Source organism: Hemitrygon akajei, chromosome 14 (genome assembly GCF_048418815.1).
Source record: "Hemitrygon akajei chromosome 14, sHemAka1.3, whole genome shotgun sequence".
Taxonomy (NCBI): Eukaryota; Metazoa; Chordata; class Chondrichthyes; order Myliobatiformes; family Dasyatidae; genus Hemitrygon; species Hemitrygon akajei.
The window spans coordinates 15821808-15844223 of record NC_133137.1 but is presented as its reverse complement, the minus strand read 5'-3'; the positions used below and the strand labels follow the sequence as shown (position 1 = coordinate 15844223).

At 37.1% G+C, this 22416-nt stretch overlaps 1 protein-coding gene across 8 annotated transcripts in view; it reads right to left on the bottom strand.

Moving 5' to 3' along the window:
• Positions 1-22416, bottom strand: part of mtmr3 (myotubularin related protein 3) — a 77956-nt gene that overhangs the window by 16369 nt on the left and 39171 nt on the right. For 6 of the 8 annotated variants that reach the window (XM_073065507.1, XM_073065509.1, XM_073065511.1 and 3 more), the window contains 12 exons: positions 14053-14135; positions 13441-13607; positions 13006-13102; positions 11367-11480; positions 9585-9784; positions 9333-9464; positions 7936-8047; positions 7434-7632; positions 7032-7217; positions 6777-6947; positions 5757-5902; positions 1699-3127 (listed from right to left, as the gene is read on the bottom strand). In XM_073065507.1, coding sequence (XP_072921608.1) covers positions 1699-3127; positions 5757-5902; positions 6777-6947; positions 7032-7217; positions 7434-7632; positions 7936-8047; positions 9333-9464; positions 9585-9784; positions 11367-11480; positions 13006-13102; positions 13441-13607; positions 14053-14135 — 3036 coding nt within the window. The remainder of the gene's footprint in view (positions 1-1698; positions 3128-5756; positions 5903-6776; positions 6948-7031; positions 7218-7433; positions 7633-7935; positions 8048-9332; positions 9465-9584; positions 9785-11366; positions 11481-13005; positions 13103-13440; positions 13608-14052; positions 14136-22416) is intronic. The other 2 variants (XM_073065508.1, XM_073065515.1) reach the window with 1 other exon arrangement.

The window sequence follows — 22416 nt, the reverse complement described above, 5'->3', positions numbered from 1 at the left end:
AGATGATAGGACAAAATTGCAGCCAGCAGGGCGAGTATCAGCGCATTAGGGAACCAGAATCATAAAGGGCAACAAATACAGTACTCAAAGTGTTTATCTCAATCCACGGAGTTCAACAAAAAAAGGTGGATGATCTTTCTACACTTTTACAGATTGTCAGGTATGAAGTGCTGGTCATCACTGAATTGTGGCTGAAGGATGGTTGTACTACATCTCAGAAAGGATGTGTTATCCATTGGAGTCCAGAGGAGGTTCACAAGGATGATTCCAAGAATGAAGGAGTTAACATACGAGTGTTTGGCAGCTTTGGGCCTGTACTCACTGGAATTTAGAAGAATGTGTGGGGATCTCATTGAAACTTACCGAATGTTGAAAGGACTAGATAGGGTGATCGTGGAGAGAATGCTTCCTATGGTGGGGTGCCCAGAACTAGATGGCAAAGCCTCAAAATTGAGGGGTGACCTGTTAGAACAGAGGTAACGAGGAATTCTTTTTAAGCCAGAGAGTAGTGAATCCGTGGAATGCTCTGTCACAGACTGCAGTGGAAGCCAAGTCTGTGGGTATTTTAAAAGGCGGAAGTTGATTGTTTCCTGATTGGTCAGGGCATCAAATGATACGGCAAAAAGGCGTGTGTATAGGGTTGAGTGAAATCTGGGAACAGCCATGATGGAATGGCAGAGCAGACTTGATGGGCTGAATGTCCTAATATGCTCCCATCTCTCATGGAAGCTAAATTAATTCTGCTTGGGAATTCTTTCAGATAGTAGTTTAAAAAAAAAATTGTAGTGTGTTGAACCTTCCACCATTCTCCAGAAATGGCAATTTAAATCCAGCTTCTTATCATTTGACAAGTCAGGCTCAGAACAATGAACTTTAAGGTCTTCAATTATCACATTACATTTCAGAACATTCACAATTTTAAAACTGGGATCAGTAATCTTAAACTCACTAATAAAAGAGCTGATGTACTTGTTTGAATTAACTTGGCTTCATTTGCCAACAGCTTGTGTCTGATGCTTTACAGCAATTTTGTAATATGACATCTTGAGGAACACAGTTCTCAAGATTCTGATTTCAAAGTTGGGTAATCTAAGACTGATTCCTTTATGGAGTAGAATGGGAGAAACTTCAGTTAATTGTATTAAGATTATGAAGGACTTAGATTAAACCCATTTCCTTTGGCAGTGAGGTAAAAAGAAAAATCAAAAGAGAGTACTTTAAAGTAATTGGCGAAAAGATCAGAAGGGAGATGAAAAAATACTTTCTCCACCCAAAGGAAGTTGAGGATAGGGAAATCAGTGCCTGAAATGCAGGCACAAAGGCATCACATTTAAAAAATTACTTGGATGCCTACTTTAGGAGCTGCAATCTATGGGTCCGTGGACCTGCTACTGGAAGATAGTCAGGTTGGGCAATTTTGTCAACTGGTATAGATGTATATAAAAAAAATCAAATGGCCTTCTTTGGGACATAACTACGCATGACTCATGCTATTCTTTGTAATACCAACTAATCATTGATGAGTAACTGAAAATACAAGGTCTTAAATAAATTAGATGTCACACAATTTGTACAGTGTAGCAGCCATACTGTGCAAATGAAAGTGTTCACTTGCTTACAAAATAAAATGCAAAATAACTGCATACTAAAGGCTTCAGTAACAATCAGAATATGAAAACTTAAATTTCCTATACTTACCACTTCATCACTAAACTCCCCATTAAAACGCAGTGAAGAATTGCTAAAATGCTGGCATTCCAACCTGCTCCATAGGTCTTGTACCTGCTTTTTCAAAGTTTCTACTTCTTGTTGATGACCTGTCTCCATCTGACGAAGTCGTTGTTGTATAACATCAGTGTATGTGGGCAGCCCATCATCATCCAAGTGGCTTCGTGTAGGTTGATCTGGACTCGTTATTGGCTGCTGCTTTCCAGAATAGTAGTGACACCACTTGATCTGAGGGTTTCTAAAATGGCCAGATGGAAACTGCAAAGAACTACAACTTGCTGCAGAAACCTGCCTACTTAACACCATTTTCCCTCTTACTTCATCTCCATTTATACAGAGTCCATTAGCTGTGATATTTCTTTGAGCACCGGTCCCGAAGTCCATTGCTTTCTCAATTACTGCATTTTCATTGATCACTTCTCCATTAGGAGTAAATCCATCCTTACATTCACTGAATGACAAGGCACAAGGAGGAGGCTGTGTACTCTGAATGCTTTTAACTGAAGTCCTGTTTGTATCCGTTGATCTGGATTTCACTATTGTATCCTGGTTTACAGGCAAAAACTGAGAAAAATTAGAGTCTGTAGCAGGTACCAATGTACCATTGGCCCTGGTATTTAGATGAAGTTTATTAGAGTAGGTTTGTGGCACATCCTGCTTTGCTCCATCTTCTGTTAATGTTTCTGTAGAACTTTCCAAAGTAGATATTTTCTCCTCCAGTTTGTCTGGAGCAATTAAATGTGGTAAGCAAGGTTGAGGTGTAGTAAAGTGACTTTCTGGTTCAACATCTGGGTCAAAGTCCTCTGTTGCAGCACATGGTTTTGCATTACCTGATGGGTAATCTGCTGCATCTTCTCTTACATCTACTTGAGTATGATTAACAGAATCCAAGAAGCCCTCCTGTGTCTCTTCTTCTGAGCTTGTAACAAGCCCAGAATCAGGTTCAGCATTTTCCATTTCATTAGTTGCTAAAGTTTCTGAAGAGTCAGTTACCAAATGGTTACTCAAGCCAGTATCAAGATCACTTTCACTACTTAATACATTTACTTCTTGTTTTAGTTCTATTGTTGTCACATCCTTTGATTGTTCCTCCAATGCACCATCTTCTTTAGACGCTTCTTGTAAAATATTCTCTATTTGTCCTTCTCCAACACCAGCAGCAACAGAAAGTTCAGCTTCTAATGGGTTTTTTCCCAATTTCAGTGCTTCATTGCCGTAGGAATCATCCAGTCCATTCCCATCCATCAGTCCTCCTAATCCGACACTATTAAGTTCCAATGACTTGCGATGCTCCTGCCATTTGTCATTTAGGCTTGGATCACTGGAGCGTCTATTTGCTGTAGGCCCAGGGTTATCACAAACAGTTGTCAGGTTGTCAAATGATCTAGTCTTTGGTAACCTGTTTCCAAAAAGAAAGATGCTAGAAACCGTGTACAACTAAATACACATCAACCCTACTCTTTTACCAACCAGATTAAATTTAATTTTGAAGTTCCTGCTCCTTAATATCACATCCAACTGTTTAGCACACAGAATACAAGTAATATAAACGGCCACATTTTACATTTAAAAATCACCTCATATACAAACATCTATAATCTATTTTATAATCTTTTTGCATTCTTGCCTGAAAGCAAATCTCAATTTAACCCTTGATAAGGTACAAATGATGAAATATTAATTGAGCCGCAAAACAATGTGATATTCTCCAATTATGTATTCTGGAGGCTCAATTTTCACGTACAGTAGAAGGAGAATGGTAGATCCATGTTTGTGAACAGCATGTAATTAGAGAAAGCAAATATAGAGATGACCATCAATAAAACTGTATCATACAAAGTTGTAGACACACCTTTAGGCACAAGAAAAATATTACCTGGAGGATGAGAACTTAGGCATTACTGAGAAGTACAGGAATCATTAAAAGCAGGTGTAAAAGATCAAGCAATTCAAAATTGCTTAATGTAATTTCCAGTACACAAGTGTAAAGGAGAACAAAATAATCTCTACTTTTAAAGGAAAATCTATTAATCTAGAGATTAGTAGAATTTAGTCAATCTCAAACTGAATGAATACAAAACAGAACTGATTCCTTAGAGCCTTACTCAGAACTGAAAAAGTGATACTTATTAAAAATATTTTCAATGTTAATAAGATTTATAAGGATGGCAATGAAGAATTTTCTTCTGCTTATGAAAGGGGAAAAAAAGAGTGAGCCTAATTCAGGAACAAAACTGGAAAGCACTTTTTCCACAAAAACAAATGTAATAATGTAACTTTTAGACTTGGATTTTCAAGCCTATTTTCCTTCATCTGTGCAATTAGTATAGAGTAAATTTTGCCTGTTTCCATTTCCACTATTTCACCAAGTGTGAGTGCTTCTTCAATTAGAACTTAAAACCTTGACAGAAATTACTGAAGGTTAAAAAGCAAGCACAGTAAATCATTAGCAAGGATATTGTTAACCTTAATTCTCACAGGGCAACAGTATATAGTTACTGTATCAAAAGGTGTAATACTATTTTCGCTGGAAGCAGTATAAACTATGGCCACTGTATTAATTTCCGGTACAAGATGTTGTCAAATGAGTTGGGTAGCGAGTAATCTAGATTTGAATTTTCTGTAGGTTAGAAAAATGAAAGAGGATCCCCTTAATTTGATAAAGTTTGAGGATTCAGAGTTGATACCAAAAGACAGATTCCTCTAATGGAGCAGTCCAGAAATCTACATCATAGTTTACAATAATGGGTTGGTTATTTAGCACTAAGATGAGAAAAATATATTTTATTCTGTAGATTATGAAGCTTTGGAATCTTCTTAAGAAACTGTGGGTGTTTAGCCAAATACTACACCTAAGATTGGTATCAACAGCTTCAGAGCAGGAAAACAGTATGGTCTTGTCTGCAGATTTATTCAATGAAAGATAACGAACACTGGGGTCATTTGGCCTTCAGTACCAAATTACTACTATCTTGTATACAAAACAAGATTTATCATTGTCCATATCTAATTATCAGGAAATCTCTTCTGCTTTATTTGCTCTTCCTAACATTCAGTAACGATATCAGCTCCATTTACACAATAAAAATGAGCAAACCTAACAGATCACAATAAAGTGGGACACTATGTGAGAGAGTGTTCAAAAAGTTAAAGGAATTGTAATGCATATTAGATCAGAAATGTGTTCTCATCTTTGGCACAAAGGCACAAATCCAATTCAATCAACTTAATTTGCACTTTATCAATTCAGCACAATCTACAAGCAGGAGAAACAATACACTGTCTGCATAGGGAAACAGAAAAAAATCATGTGAAATTACTGTCTTTTCCCCCAATCATGGGGCAGAATTAATGGAGCTCAGTTCTACACACAACTGTGCTCAACTAGACTAAACACAATTTTAATTGATACTGGGTACGTAAAGAATCCCATTCCCTTGTGTGGCCTTACTTTAAAACCTGAATAGACAAGTAGGAACAGAGAAAATACTGAATTATAGCTACTCTACAAAAAAAAAAACTCCACATAAAAGTCCCAGCTCAAGAGTGGTGCTAATAAACATTCCAATAAATTAACCCTCTAATTTCTTGATTTACACAGCTATGATGTCAATAAGGATTTTGCTCAGAGGAAAGATCCTAGAAAAGTATAAACTGCAAATATATTCTTGCTTTCTATTTGGTGTAAACATTGCTAATAACATTCAAATAGTTTCATAAAATATTCCAGTATTAGTTCTTGCCACTTTCCTATCTTAGCCTATTTGACTCATCTGTGGGGGAGGGGGGGGGGGGGAGAGATACTTATTTATAATCAGTTGACAGAAAAATAATTCTTTTACATGTGGGAATGCAGAATTGCTCATAGTTGCAGACAACTATTTCCACATTATTGTTACAAACATACAATTCAAAAACAATATTTAATAGAAAATCATACCAATCTATATGCACCAAGTGCAATATCTAACATATCATCATATTGATAATTAATGAAACGCTAGCTGAAATGCTAGTCTGAAGCTCACCTTCCCAACGTCTGTTCTTCAGGAATGGACCTTGGAACTGGATAAGGGGCATAGTGGTCATCAGCAGGTGTCGAGGGAGATGAATTCGGTATGTACACTGCACTCCAAAGCATTAAATTCCTTACATGGCACACTGGATGCAATACCTAGTTAGATGATCAAACAAAAACATTTCTGCTTATTTAGAATACTTATAAGCAAAACATGAAAAACCATTGTAAACATTTTACAAGTATGGTTTTCTACTTAATATGAATTAAAAGAGAAATAATAGAAATACAGGAGATAATCAGAAATGTAAAGACATTTTATCAGCATTAATCCCAACATGAAATCCATAACATCTGGGCAAGTGTCAGTGTTAAGATATAGGTAATAATTCATTTCCTAGTACACAAATACAGTTGGGTTATTCTCAGAACTGGACTAAATAAATTGCACCAAATAGTCTTCCAGAGCTTTACAAATTAGATAGCTAATGAAAATAAACATTTCATATCTTGAATAATTAGATGTGCATTAAGTTTTAATTTTGGATTGAATAGTATAGAAACTGAGCAATCCATGAATTTTCCACATGGTGGAAATTTTAGAAGATGCTTAGCAGAAAGTTATGAAGATTCTGGCATTCTTTTACTGTCATTATTTATAAATGAAACGAACAATTATGCAATATATACTGACATATACTTTGCTTGCTAGCCCAAAATGTCTTAGAAAATCAGAATGACTGATTAAAATATCAGATTTCAGAACCTCAAAGACGGCCTAAAGCATAAAAATCTATTTTTAGCTTTCATGTTGTTTATATAATTAAAGCTAGAACAAAAAGGCACACATTGTAATATACACGTTGTAACCTTAGTACAAATTTATCAGCTGTTTCTTTTAACAAGTTAAATTATTTGATATGATACGAAATAATTTATATTGCCTCAGCATTTATAAAAATGCATTGGAAGGTCAACGATTAATTGCCATTGTACTACATCTAACATAAGCTGACGTAAACAAACATACAGTGTCAGATTGTGAAGTGTATAGGAGATTTTTAAAGGCTTTGTTGGCAGGCCTCAGTAGGGACCAAACAGAACAGGTTCTTTCCTGAGTGTGTTTCTCTTCACGCTCCTTTGCACTGTTGCACAGGAATGTTCCAAAAAGGCAAGAATATGTATGCTGCACCAATTTAACCTGTAAATAAATAAAAAGAATACATTAATAGCCATTTATATTTAGATTAAGCAAGCAGCAAAATGGAAAATCCACTCCACTTACAAGGAATGCTTCATTAAACTCAAATGAACAAGGGAACTGCCTCTGTAACTGATGGACACAATCCAACCATTGAAGAAATACAGGACAGCGTTCATTAAAGTCATCTGAGTTTTCTCCATGGCCACACCGATCAGCAAATTTATGACCAAAATCTAGCCATTCTGTTTCCACCAGTACCTGAAAGCCCTGTTTAAAAAAAGTGTCTATATAAATCAAAGCGCTCTCAATTGTAAAAAATAATTTTCATTACAGATGTGTTTGTATTAAAATTTAGCAATTTACTGTTGCTCAAATTTATGAATACTAAAGACTATAGGTTTAAGAGTTAACTATATTTAATAATCCTGCTAACAGATCCAATTTGCATATTAAGTTCCTACAAAACTTAACATTTATGCACACCTCAATTGTTCTGTAATAAGGATCCAGCAGTAATTTTGATAGAGCCACTATCTGTGGTGTTCTGTCCCAGCCATCAGAGCAGTGCACTAAAACAGGCCGCTGGTCTCGATCGACTGCATTAATTACAAGTACTGCTGCTTTTAAGAGCATGGATAGATGCTGAAGCCACTTGGTACCTTCTAATGCTGATAACCAACTGCTAATTAAAAATCAATTGAGGAAAATTTTAGATTGATAATGTGACTTCACAGCAAACAAACAGGACAATAATATTACAGTGATATACATAAATGATGATTATAAACAACCACCTGCATCTTGGCTAGAAATTAGTTTTAACTACAAATATGCAAAAAACATTCAATGATTTATAACCAAAACTTAATTAGCCTGTGTGAAAATTAACTTGTGGGCACTTCCGTTCTGAAAGAAAGAACTACAAAATTCAGATCATTTTTTATTTTCATAATTAGAGCAAAACAAAATGAAATTAATAACTTACTTTCCAGGGTCTGGCATTTGAGTACAGAGAAATCTCAATGACTGGAAACTCTTCCGAATGGAGTGAATATTTGCCATACCCATGAACACTACTTCGCAGTTGGGATAATACTCTGAGAGATATAACATTTGGAGTAGATTAAGTTACATACTAAATGAAAAAGACAAGTTGCCTTCACAATGTTAATGTTTTAAAAGCCTGCTCCTTTCCTCGCCAATTGCAATAACTTCTAAAATACATACACTTCTAAAATTCATACGCAAGTGATTTAAATACTCACCCATCACCCTACCAGCCTACAGATCCAACGTATAATCCTCCGTAACTTCCGCCACCTCCTACGTGATCCCACCACCAGCCACATCTTCCCCTCCCCCCCACTCTTGGCTTTCCGCAGGGATCGCTCCCTAAGCGACTCCCTTGTCCATTCATCCCCCCCATCCCTCCCCACCGACCTCCCTCTGGGCACTCATCCCTGCAAACAGAAGTGCTACACCTGCCCCCACACTTCTTCCCTCACCACCATCCCAGGCCCCAGACAGTCCTTTCAGGTGAGCCACCACTTCACCTGCAAGTCAACTGGGGTGATATACTGTATCCGGTGCTCCCGATGTGGCCATTTATACATTGGGGAGACCCGCCGCAGACTGGGAGACCATTTCACCGAACATCAGCGCTCAGTCCTCCAGCAGTGGCGCAATCTCCCTGTGGCCACACACTTCAATTCCACAGACCATTCCCACTCCGACATGTCTGTCCATGGCCTCCTCTACCGTCAAGATGAGGCCACACACAGGTCGATGGAGCAATACCTTATCTCCCACCTAGGTAGCCTCCTACCTGCCGGCATGAACATCCAACTCACAGACCTCCGTTGATACCCCTGCCCCCCCCCCCCCTTACCCCATCCCTATCTATTATTTTAGTCTGGTTCTCTTTTTTCCCCCCTCACTATAATCTCCCCCCAGCCCTACCTTTCTTTCTCTTTTATTTCCCATAATTCTCCACCTTCCCCGGCGCCCATTTCCCTCCAGCCTATCACTTCCCAGCTCTCTACTTCATCCCTCCTCCCACTTCTTATCCCCTCACCACCATCCCATGTTACTTCACTCCTGATGAAGAGTTTTGGCCCGAAACTTCGTCACTACCTCCTCCCATAGATGCCGTCTGGCCTGCTGAGTTCTGCCAACTTTTTGTGTTTTTACTTCTTTGTATTCCTGGACAACCGGACCCCAGAACATTGATATGTTTTGGCAGCTGACAGGAATTAATGGCTATTATATAATATGACCAGGTTTAGTGGTGTACTTCAGCTATCTTTCACATATGTGCAAGTCCACCCCCGTTGGAATTAAAGGGTGATTTTTTTATTTTTACATTTTCTTGTTGATACTCACCAGGACATTCACATCCACCACCCTTTGCCCTGTTAGCTACAGCTGCTGCATATGACCTTGCATCTAATATCAAAAGTTTGTGTGGCGGATTGCATATATTTTCTACTCCAGTTGTATTAGTCATTGAAGAATCTACAATACAAAAACAATCACCTTATCAGCAGGTAGTTAACAACCAAAAGACTTTAACAGAAAGTATAAATGTATTACTGCTGTTAGTAACTCTCATGAACAAATGATTACAACTCTTACCAAATTCTCCATCAGAGAGGTCACTGCCATTAGGACAATCACGCATATAAATGCCACTGACATGTTTCAGGGAGTTGCTATCCATGGCACAAGCTTTTGCAACAGATTGTATTAGGTGTTCATCATCTGCGTTCCTCCAGCCCCACCAGCTGACCTCTGGTTGACCACAGCGGGCAATCACTGCTCCATTACCCTGGTGCCTGAAAAACCATGAAGTTATTTATATAAAATTTGTACTAATGGTAATACATTTAATAATAATCCTCTTCTCAGGTAACTGGATCATCAACATGCTTGCCCACATAAGGATCACTAAAAAAAAAAATTCACAGCACAATTGAAACATGCCAGAGGATATGATAGACTACTACTTAAATTGGGATTCATTTTACTTTAGGTATTGTACAATACAAATGCATCTCAAGATTTGGCAAACCAACTGGAGTCTTCTTAAAACAAAATAATAAATTTATTCAGATTAGCATATAGCATTTTAACCAAGATGGAGTACTACAAAGATACTTTTGCATCCATGTGCTGCTAACAAAACCAAAACTGCACTGCCCATAATTGTTTGCAATGGGAAAATAAGGAAAATTTGAAATATTTGAATCAGTAACTCAGCCGGCTTATTCTTGTAACATCAACAGCAAGTAAATTGCTTACTAAGGCAGACCCCATTAATCCCACATAAAAATAGGGTATATCGTTACTCAGATGAGGAATTTAAGTACTTCAAATAGCACTATGGGAATACCTTCACTACAAAGATAGTGAGTCAAGATGCTTCCAAGGATAATGAATAAAATCAATGCTGTTAATGCTGGCAGCAATGCTCAAATCATATATACAAACAAAAAGCAATTTGCTTTTCATCACTGTATTGTTAGACAGATAAACTAGCTAAAATGAATTTTAAAAAACATGCACATTCAGATTGTCTTTAAGTTTAACTGGACCTGCTAAATTACAAAAAATTAAGTCATAGTTTTTGAAAACTACTTTTCATGGCAGAATAAATGAAGCAACAATGCTGATAGGCTATACAGGTTTCTCCCACAATCCGAAGGTAGAGCATTCCTATGAAACCGTTTGTAAGCCGAAATGTCATAAAGCAAACGTTCGGGGGAAAAAAAAAGGGGGACACCTGTATCACTAAGCCCAGAGCAGCTGAGATGGCAGCAGTAGAGTAAACAGTAACTGAAATATGAATTTGTTTAAGAGTGGGGAGGAAAAACATGGGAGGAGTTGAACAAAAAATATTGTTGAGAATTATTTTTAAATTGAACATTGAATAAGTCATTAAGTATTCAATAAATTAAGCAGTATATCCACTGATTAGCCCAATAAATCAAAAACTCATTCACTCAGAAAACTGGACATCATTCAGAGAAATATTTCTTTACTTACTGAAGTCTTAAAAACAAAAAAAGACATCTTTCATAAACTTTAATGATGAAAAGGAGACCAAGGAATATCTTTATCAGATTTAGAAAATATTACCTAGTTCTCAACACCTCCAATGAGTTGCAATGGATATCACTCATGGAGGATTCCTAATATGTTTGTTTTCAAAGGCCTTCTATGCTTGGCAAACAAAATTCAAACAGAAATGGCTGAACCATCCCAACTACTGTGATGACAGGTCACAGTGCAAAGTGGTAGGGGGGTTTTTACACTGTTTTATCATACAGATATTTTCCCACAAATTTGTAATGCATGTTCAAATGCACTTTTAAAAGTACATTTTCATATATATTAACTTTGTGAATCTTTTGTCACCTGTAGACAACACTCGGAATTCTTTTCCATGATCTAAAGTTTCCAACACTTTCAAGTTCTTTATCAGTTAGCCAAGCTGGTACAAGTAATTGCTGTGGGTAACTGGCACATAACCTGCAATTCAAAGCAAAATACTATTTAACAATCCTTATCATTTCAATCATCAATGAGAACATTCAATATGTAAAAGGCAACAAAATAGCTTAATATATTGTAGTAAAAGACGATGAAAGGATGTCATAATCATTCATCTCTGAGGCTGACTTTGCTGAACAATGATGGGCTTTCTCACCAGGTCAGAACAATCCTCACCACAAAATGGCGAAAACCAAGAGCTGGCATCCAACAAAGAAATTACCCCAGCTTTGCCTTTGGTCAAAGTGGTTAAGACTTTGAATGCTTGAGTATTCCTGACAATTAAACTGCATTGAAAAAAACTTAATTAAATACCGATTAAGCAATTTAAATAGAAAATAAAAAGTCATCCCAAAACTAAATAAATTATCAAACAATTAAACGTGTCCATTACATTGATCTCTCACACAATCATAAGTACTTCCTTTAAATTAATGGTTCATGAATGATCCATCAGGGTTATCCAAGTGTACTGTCAGATTCCCCAGCTCAAATGTTCAAGAATCTACACATTTCCATTTGCCTTATGGACTCCAAAACAACATCCAGCAGTGAATAGCAGTCAGGAAATTACCAATACAATTATGTTCCGAGGACCCCAGGTTGGGAACCCTTAGTTTAATCTATACTTCTTGCTGCTTCAGTGCAGCAGCTAGCACAATCAAAGACCCCACTGACCCTGAACATTTTCTCTTCTCCCACTGGGCAGAATATACAAAATACTGAAAACATGTATCACTAGGCTCAAGGTCAGTTTCTATCCCACTGTTTCAGACGTATAAACTGACCTCTTCTATACAATGGCCTCCTAATCAACCTCCTTATGATTTTGCACTTTACTCTGCATTGTACTCTCAGTAGCTTTTACACTTAATTCTGCACCATTGTTTTAACTTATTCCAGTTCAATGCACGATATAATGATTTGATCTGTACAAGTAGTATGCATTGTACATGTGACAAGTTGGAGGAACAATTAAAATAGTAAACAAAAAATTATTTTTTGCATATCAAATGACCAAGAAAATACAAAGAATACAGAGACATAATAGTGTAGCACAAATATAAATGTCAAAGCCATCATGCACTGGAATCTGATAAAGGCCATAGATAAATTTCAAAACAATCCAAATATCCTTAAGAAGGAACCTATCAACTCTGGAGTACAAAATTGAAGAATATGCAGTTTGCTGAACAGCAAGTTTTGCTATATTAAGACATTGTGTACTTTAACAATTACTGACATACAGCAAATTTTCCACTTGACTCACTGAAATTAAAAAATCAACACCTTAACTTTATCAAATTTGAAGTTCATTAAAATGTTCAAAAATGACACTAACTTTCATTACAAATATCAAGTAGTGAGAAATCAGAGCCAACCTTACCATAGCACACAATTCTGGATACAAATGTACATGCTCATCTGGCCAAGACTAAAGGTCAGAAGATTAACAACTAATAAGTATCACCAACAGGATAAATTACTGCAATACAAGTCTTACTTGTATTTGTCATTGATATTTGTGATCCTCCATGCATTTTTCATATCAAAACACATTCGTTCCACTTCATTTTTAAATCTTGAAACAACATGCTCACCTGAAAAATTAAATATTTTAGGAATAGTTACAAGTGGTTTACTCTTTATAAGGAAGAAGTAGCGTCAAGCATTCTAAGTAAATAAAGGTACGTTTCTGAAATGTGATGTTTTTGGCTGCAGAAGCACTTTTATTCTTAGTTTGCGCTCATGAATGCCAACAAGTTTTTTTGGAAAGGAATATATCCAGCAAGGTGTACTTCCTGTCAGACAATTTCTCAAATGGGACTGTCAATCTTTGAAACTTCCTTTATATGTGCTCCCTACTTGATTGAAAATAACCTTCTTTGGTACAAAGTTTAAAGGAACATTTATGAAGAAAGTAAAACGTTAACAATACCTGGTCGACACAGGTCTCCATGTTGCTCTTTTTCACTGGCATATACATCCATACACCAAGCATGGTAAGCAAAGGCAAACAGGTCTTCTATTTTTGTAGGAGGTCGTATAGCATTATTCAAACGCTTTACCCACTCTTGACATTGTTCGAAGGTAGAAAACTGACACCTGTTTTGATGTTTTTGTTTTTAAAAAAGAGAAAACTGTTTTTAAAATCTGTATTACTGGCTTGTTTTAGTCCACTTGTGATCTGATTACACTGCTTGATTGTCATGCTGCATCAGCTTTGTATTGGCCCTAGGAGAGCCACATGGATCTGCATCAATTAGATTTCAGTCAATGGGGAATGTGAACAATCTATTATGAAGGCAGACTTCCTGAAGAATCCGCGGAGGCCAATAGTCATTGAAGCCTTGCCCACTTTAGCATGAACAATGAGCATCTAATAACTTGGTCAAAAATCTTGTCTCCCGTCTACAGCAATTATTGCTTTAATTACCTCAACTTCACATTTGAATTTTACAGCTTTTATAAAGACCAGCTGTGTCAGTGAGTCCTGAAAATGTGTAGTATTAGATACAAGATAAAAATATCTAAAACATATTTTTTGTACCTGATAATTTTGCAATCTTTACAAGTCAAATGAAGCTGGAACATTTCACGGCATTCAACACTTTCAATTAGTTGCAAAGGAACCTGTAAAAAAAAAAAAGTATCAGAGAAAATGAGGCAATTTTACAAATATTTGATATGGATATAAACCTTTTAAAGATACACAAACTAAGATAACAATCTATATTGAGTCACAAGTTTGAGGAGAGTGGAAATGATAAACTTTTAGTAGTAAACAGAGTGTAAAGCCATTCCTGTACTGAAATGATGATCTAACAATTTAATAGTTTTTGCTCTATATTTCAAAATGCACTGGAAAATGCCCAATGGCATTGGGCTGCTGAAGTTCAATGGAGGCTTAGTTCCATTAAGTCTTGGAGTCATAGCACACACAGAAACAGACTCTTGTGCCCCACATCATTTAATAACCTATATTAGTACCATTTACCCATATTGGGCCCACAGCCTGACACGCCTTGTCAATTCAAGTCTTGTTTAGGTAATTTTACAGGTTATGAGTCTACCTGCATCATCACCTCCTTTAGCAGAATTTTCTCATTTCCAACTACACTTTGCACCTTCTATCTTATAAGATGTTCTCTTGTTTATGACTCTCACTACCGGGGAGGGGGGGGGGGGGGGGGGTGGAATTCTTACCAGCTATCCTGCTTACAGTTTTGTATACCTCTTACAGGTCACGTCTCAGTGTCCTCACTCCAGGGGAAACAAACACAGCCAATCCAATCTCTCCTTATAACCAAAATGCCAGTCCAACCAACATTCTGGTGAATAGTCTGCACTTTCCCCAGAACAATAACATCTTTCCTAATATAATAGTGTGGTGAACAGGGTTACACACAACACGCAAGGTAATGTCACACAAGGGTTTTATAAATTTATAACATGATAGCCTTGCTCGTTTTCTACAAGTGATAAATTCTATATACCCTTCTCACAACCTTATTTATCTCTGCTGGATGAATCTATGGACTTGTATCCCCAAAGGTCCCTCTACTCATTAGAGCCTCCTAGGAACTACCATTCACAGAGCACATGCTATGATTATTTGACCTTCCAAAATGTAGGACATTAGTCTGGTCAGGATTAAATCCAACCTGTTATTGCTCCACTAATTTGACTATCTACAAACTTTGTCATGAGCAAACTTGAAGGTTATATCACCCACGAGTGTCCAAGTCAATGAAGAATATCACAAACATCAAGGATCCCAGTTCCTATCCTTGTGGTACACATCATTAGTTACAGATTTCCAATCCGAAATGCAACCCTTCATCTTCTATTACTAAACTAAATTTGGAACTAATTTGCCATCTTCCCTTGGATCCCATGGGATCTAAACTTCTGGACAATGCTCATGCTTTGGTCCCTCTCCTTGGTTATATCTCCAAATTAACATTGTAAGATTTAAATACATTTCACGTGCATATTAAAGAATTATATAGATCCAGCATAGATCAAGCCATTCCCCTCTCCACCTGTGGGTAGCTGGGCCCTTAATCCCATTCTCTGCTCTTTGGAATTCAACCTGCAATCCACTCTGCTTTGTAGCCCTGACACTGAATTATCTAATGTTCATTTGTTTTTTCCAGGGCACAAATTAAAGATGTTTTGAAAATCTGATTAAATTACATCAACTTTATAATCACTGTCTCCTCTCTGTATCTCTTCAAAAATACTCAAGAAATTGGTTAAGCACAATATTGTCTTTTGAAATCCACGTTGACTATATTATTTTTCAGCTTCCTTCCTTTTAACTTCATAACTTAATCACAGGCATAACTCTTCCCACCAGAGCACATCTTCAAGATGTGGTGCCTGAAGTAGGCATCCATCATTAAGAACCACACTCTCCAGGAGATGCATTCTTCTCATTATTATCATCATCAGGGAGGAGGCGGAGAAGCCTGAAGACCCACATTCAATGAGTTCAAACAGTTTTTTCACCCACACCAGAGGTTTTCAACTCTTCTTTTACACCATGGACCAATACCATTAAGCAAGGGGTCCATGAACCCCAGACTGGGAGCCCCTTTCTTACACGATCAGATTTTTGAATGGTCCATGAACACTACCTAACTGGTTGATTCACCATCTGGTATGGAAGGGCCACTGCACATGATCAGACAAAGCTCAAGTTGTAAACTCTGCAAACTTCATCATGGGCACCTTGAAAAGCTAATGCCTCAAAAAAAGGCAGCATCCATCATTAAGGACCCATCACCCAGGGCATACCCCCTTCTCATTGCTACCATCAAATTGGTGGTACAGAAGCCTGAAGACACTCAACGATTCAGGAACAGCTTATTCCCCTCTGCCATCAGATTTTCAATGAGACATTGAACTTATGGACTCTACCACAGTATTTTTTCTCCTCTCTTTTTGCACTGCTCAGTTAATATAAAATTTTAAACATATATACTTAATGTAATTTATAGTTTGTTATGCATTGTAATATACTGCTGCCCTAAAACACATTTTACAACATATCCCAACAATATTAAACGCTATTCTGATTATTGCTTTTTCCTGCTACTTTGTCATTTATAGTAATTTTGTGTCTTTGCACTGTACTGCTGCCATAAAATAAATTTTATGACATAAAAATTGTGATAACAAACCCATTTTGATTCCCATTTTCAAGCCAAAATGTACATTGATGGGCAAACTCAATAATGTCAAATCCAAAAAACCATCTTATGAATAACAAACAAGAAAAAAATCCGCAGATGCTGGAAATCCAAGCGACGCACACAAAATAGTGGAGGAATTCAAGCAGGCCAGGTAGCATCAATGGGGAAAAAAAAAAGTATAGTCGATGTTTCGGGCTGAGACACTTCGGAAGGATCTCGATCTGAAACGTTGACTGTACCCCTTTTCTGTAGATGCTGCCTGGCCTGCTGAGTTCCTCCAGCATTTTGTGTTGCTTATGAATAATGAAGCCTCTTTAACTAAGTACTCCAAATGTTAAAATAATATTAATACCTTTACTATTAGTTTTCTTTTAAATGTATGCTCAAATTCTGACAGTGAAGTTTTACATTTGCTTACCTCTGATCTAGGTATTCGATTATAAATTTCTAACCTACACTGAGAATTGAAATTGCCATGCTAATAATATAAAGAGCAGCTTCTCAGATCACTAAATGCAAGTTTAAATGGGCAATCCCTAATGTCAGCCAGGATATGGGAAGTACATACAATGTGCCCATTTCAAATTAAATTTTGCCCTTCAACCTACTTCATCTGAAGCACTTTACTCAAACTCGTGTAAAGCCACAGAAGAACGGAACAATATTAATATATTAGGTGGTATAGAAGGTCCAAGTAAAACAACAGTAACAAAGTTAGAAGCGTTACAGAGTTGGCCAAGGTTTTAAAGCACTTACAAGATCCAGCATATTAGAGCCAATTAATAGGGCATGATCTTCCCATGGCTAAATGCCTTCTACTAAATTGCTGGCTGTGTACCAGAGCATTATTTTGTCTGAATTTTTGCATACAAGTTAGATAATTCTAACAGTTTAACATATAGTAAATTATACATGAAGCATCATCATGAAGTTAAAAAAGCAATCTCTAGTGCATTTAAATCAATGCAGTAATAGCTGTACTGCTATTGTTTGTACCAAACACATTATTACAAGAAAATTAAACACCACCTATTATTCAGGTATACTGGAGGTGTTGTGGTCATTTAGTTAGATCACAGATACAAAAACTAGTCAACAGGACTAATACATCATTGACTTCCATTTCTAGAGGGGTGGAATTTAAGCTATAGCTACAAAATCCAATTCAACTCGCCTCATTGGTTCCACTATTGATCTAACAGCTGAATTCCAGAGGCTGGGTGAGAGTTACTACCTCTGATAAAAAAAACAATTTTTCCATTAAGTGCAGCATAAAGGAACTTGAGTAAAACTGAAATCAACAGGGATCATGAAGAAACATTTCAACAATGATACAAACATGCCCCATAGCTCACCAATTTTGCACTAGACATCAAGTATCTATTTACACCAATCCCAACATATCCTTCCCACAGTCCCATCAACAAAATGCAGATTCTACCACTCCGCTTAGGGTAGGGATTCCCAACCTTTTTAATGTCATGGGGCCTTGCCAACTAACCTAGTGATCTGCACATCCTCAGGACATGGGAGGATGATGAAGTACATTGAGGAAAGTGAGAGGTCTCAGAGAGAATGTGCATATTCCACACAGACATTATCACAGGATTAAACCCAGGCCAATGGAGGCGAAAGGCAGCTTTACTCACATTGGGAGTCATATTTAATACAAAGGAAGATGGTTGTAGTTGTTAAAAAAAATCAATCATTACAGCCAGAAAGTCAACTAAAGCAGCCATACAAACGTGATGGCTCAAGGGCAGATCAGAGGCTGGGCATCCGGAGGCTAGTAATTCAATGCCAACCCAAACCCACAGCACATGGAGCACAGTCCATTTGCTTGAATGAGCGCAGCTCCAATTCAAGGAACTCAACTCCATCTAGGACAAAGCTGCATACTTGAAAAGATGTGCACTTAATTAGCAACCCATACAGCACCCTTTAACAATCTGTCTGTTACAGCTATACTGTAGTTGCAGAATGGGTTGTCTAGAAAATGTATGTCTCCTGAGTCTAACAACTCAACACCAGAGAAGGCAACATCAGCATTTGCAGATTCCCTTTCAAATTACAATCCTGACCTTCATACATCATAGACTAGAATTAGTGAGATCATCATTGTAAGGACTACAACATTTCAAACACATGGCTCATCACAACCCTCAAATGAAATTAGGGATTGACAACAAATATCTGCCTTATCAACAATGCCCACACTCCCCAAAAATAGATAAATACAATCCAGAACCTACTAATTAGTGGACCCAATGCACCATTTGTTATGTGGACAATTACTGATCTAATCCCATCTATTACTGTTGCATATTTGATCCAAGTTCAAATGAACTTGCAATTCTGTTACAAAAGAAAACATGTCATAATGTTTTTAAGAGCTCAATGGGAACATTAATACTCACACTCAGACTTGCTACCCATTAAACAATGCATATCTATTCAGACTTTACTTGGTTAAGCAGAAGTACTGTTGTGTCCCCAGTACCTGCACTCCTACTGGTGCAGCTGAAGCCCATGTCTACCTAAAGAACCAGGAACAGGACAACCTCACCAAAAAGGAGACATAGCTTTCTTTCCTGTTACTGGTTAACTAGCTGATATATCTCAACAGTGCAACAATCTACTTGTTTAGATGCATGGGAACCCTCTTATCTGTCTAAAAGTTTCATGTTCATTTTTTTTCCTCCATGATATTTTTCCATTCAATGTGTGATACGAGAATGATGATTTCGAGAAATAATAGGAATTGTTAAGCACAAACAAAAAAATGTAGGAATTTTAACCATGATTTAAAAAGAACCTTCAACAATTTTTGTAAATCTTGCACAGTTCAGAAAATAAAAGGAATTTGATTTTAAAGTAGTGCTTTCCACAGCCTCATGATCCGCTAAAAAGTTCCACAACTATTTTGAAATGAAAGCACATTTACAATAAAAGTAGTAGTGATTTAGATGGAATGAAGTGCTCTCAAACAGCGGTGAATTAAAAGGTCAGATCATCATCTCGTGGTGTTGCAGATTTAGAGATAAATATTGTTTGTGAGAATTGAAAAACAAAAAACAAGGACCAGATGTATTTCACATCAATTTTTAAATTAAGTTCTGTTTATATTTACCTTTGGGGAGAGAGAAAAAAAGTCTCTAATGCTACAGCACATCTTCATTACTGCAGTTGATTACTTGCATAACTGTAGCATATGAACTCAACCATGGGATTCAGCTAATCATTCAGGAATGGGACAGAAAGACCAAGATGATTCCACATTTGTCAACATTGTGGCCCAGTGTTTATATTCTGAGAGGGGTTGTGGGGGGAGGGGGGAACACTTGAATTAAGACCCAATTTAAACCTCATGTCATCAAATAAAACTGCTGAGTAATGCTTGCATTAGCACTGATGGACAGGATTAGGAATGTTATCAGTTGAAATAGCTGGAAATACACAGCACAAAATCATCTCTTGAAAGAACCAGAAAGCTGTTAGTGCCATTGGAATCTCCTCTAGAAATGCTTTACCACCTTAAGGAAAGAAGGCACAATTAAAAATCAAATATTGAGCTAATGAAGTGGGTGGGCCAGGGTCTTTAATGTTAAATAGAAGCACTGTTACTCCGCTGTTCCAACAAAATATTATCAATTTAATCAGTATGTTGAATAGGCACAGCCCATTTAAAACCAGCAACGTAGCCATACCAATCATGCATCAGTAATTCAGAAATGCTGAAACAGGCAGTGTAAAAAGACAAGCAATTAATTCCCTAACTCAGATTGCCATCACTTTCAGCTTAAAATAGCTGCTGAAGTGAACATCTGGTACCAATAGAAGAAATATGAAGTGAGATCATTTTGAAACTGTTGCAGATTCTGGGATAAGACATTCTGCTATTAATTAATGCAAACTTGCCTCTACATATTCTCTTGACTGTACAACAGCACTGATATCCTAAATTTATTATCAGATGTCACAATCCCTTAAACAGTGTTAATAACTTTTGAGCAAACCACAACAGCAGAGAAGTTTTTTAAAAAAAATTATGGACATTTGAATTTGTTTACCTGGATTTTCAGACAGCCTTTGACAAGGTGCCACAAGAAGCTGCCACACAAAATAAGAGCCCACAGTATTACAGGATAGAAGATGCAGGAGGCAAACAGTTGGAATAGAAGGGGCATTTACTGGTTGGCTGCCAGTAACTAATGCTGTTCTACAAGTGGTCAGTGTTGGGACTGCTTCCCCCCACCCCCCCACCAAGTTAAATGTCAATGGCTTTTATCATCTGCAAAGCCATCAATTCTGTCATCCAAAGTTAGGAGGAAGGGCAAGTAGAGGAAACAGGGAGTCTGCAGAAGGACTTAGATTGGAAGAATGGGCAATGTCTCATATGGAATATAGTGTAGGGAAATGTATGATCATGCACTTTGGTAGAAGAAATAAAGTCGGAGTCTATTTTATAACTGGGGAGAAAATTCAAAAATCAGAGGTGCAAAGGCACTTGAGTTCTCATGCAGTATTCCCCAAAGGTTAACTTGCAGGTTAAATTTATGGTTAGGAAGACAAATGCAATCATTTTGAGGGGATTAGAATTTAAGAGCAAGGACGTAATACTGAGGGCTTACAAGGCATTGGTCAGACAGTACCTAGAGCTTTGTCAGTAGTTTTGGGCCTCATAAATAAGATGTGCTGCTATTGGAAATAAACAGGGGTTGATAGGTTCATGATTGGTAAGGGAATCAAACACTATCGGGACAAGGCTGAAAAATGGGGTAGAGAAGGATAATAAGAATCAGTCATACTAGAATGGTGGAGTAGACTTGATGGGCAGAATGGTCTAATTCTTCTCCTATGACTTACGGAAATATTTAATTAATAAATAAAGATTCTGAATCACCAATCTCATACTACTTTTGGAATGCTGCCAGAGGGGAAAATGGCAATTTTTTTCCACAAAAATTGGAGTATTAATTTCATCTATCTTAAATGTTAGCTGGGATGGAAATAGTGCTATTTGAAGTCAAAAACAGTTTTTATTCAATGTATAGCTTGCTTGGATTGAATGGTGAACAGTTTTAGGCTTCAGTTTAGGAAATGGAAGCTGGGACATGTAGAAATACAAGTGTTAACATTACTTCAATAATTTTCAAAAAACCAGATTTAACATAGTTTCAACCAGCTACCAGTTGAGTATGTCCAATTTTCTGAAGCTTTGTTTTAACAAAAGTGACCCCAAAATAACTATTTAGAGCACAGGGGTTACATGTTGGAAAAACTGAATGAGATGCAGAGAGCTCAATACTTGTGAAACCCCGAGGCACTATACAAGGTTGTGATAGTAGGTGATTTAAATTTTCCACATATTGACTGGGACTCCATTATCATAAAAGGAGAGAAAGGTTGTCAAATGTGCTCAAGAAAGTTTCCTTAATCAATACACAGAAGTTCCAATCACAGTGCGCAATACTTCATACCCTATTAAGGAATGATACAGGGTAGGAGACACTAGTTTGTGTAGAAGTTTTGCATCTACTGTTCAAAATGCCATTAGTATCAAGGTAATTATAGAAAAGGATAGCTCTGGTCATCAAATAGATCCTAAATTGGAGATAGGCCAATTTTGATGGTATCAGAAAAGATCTGGTAAGTGTGGATTGAGACAGGCTGTTTTCCAGCAAAGGTACCTAGTAAGCTGGAGGCTCACAAAG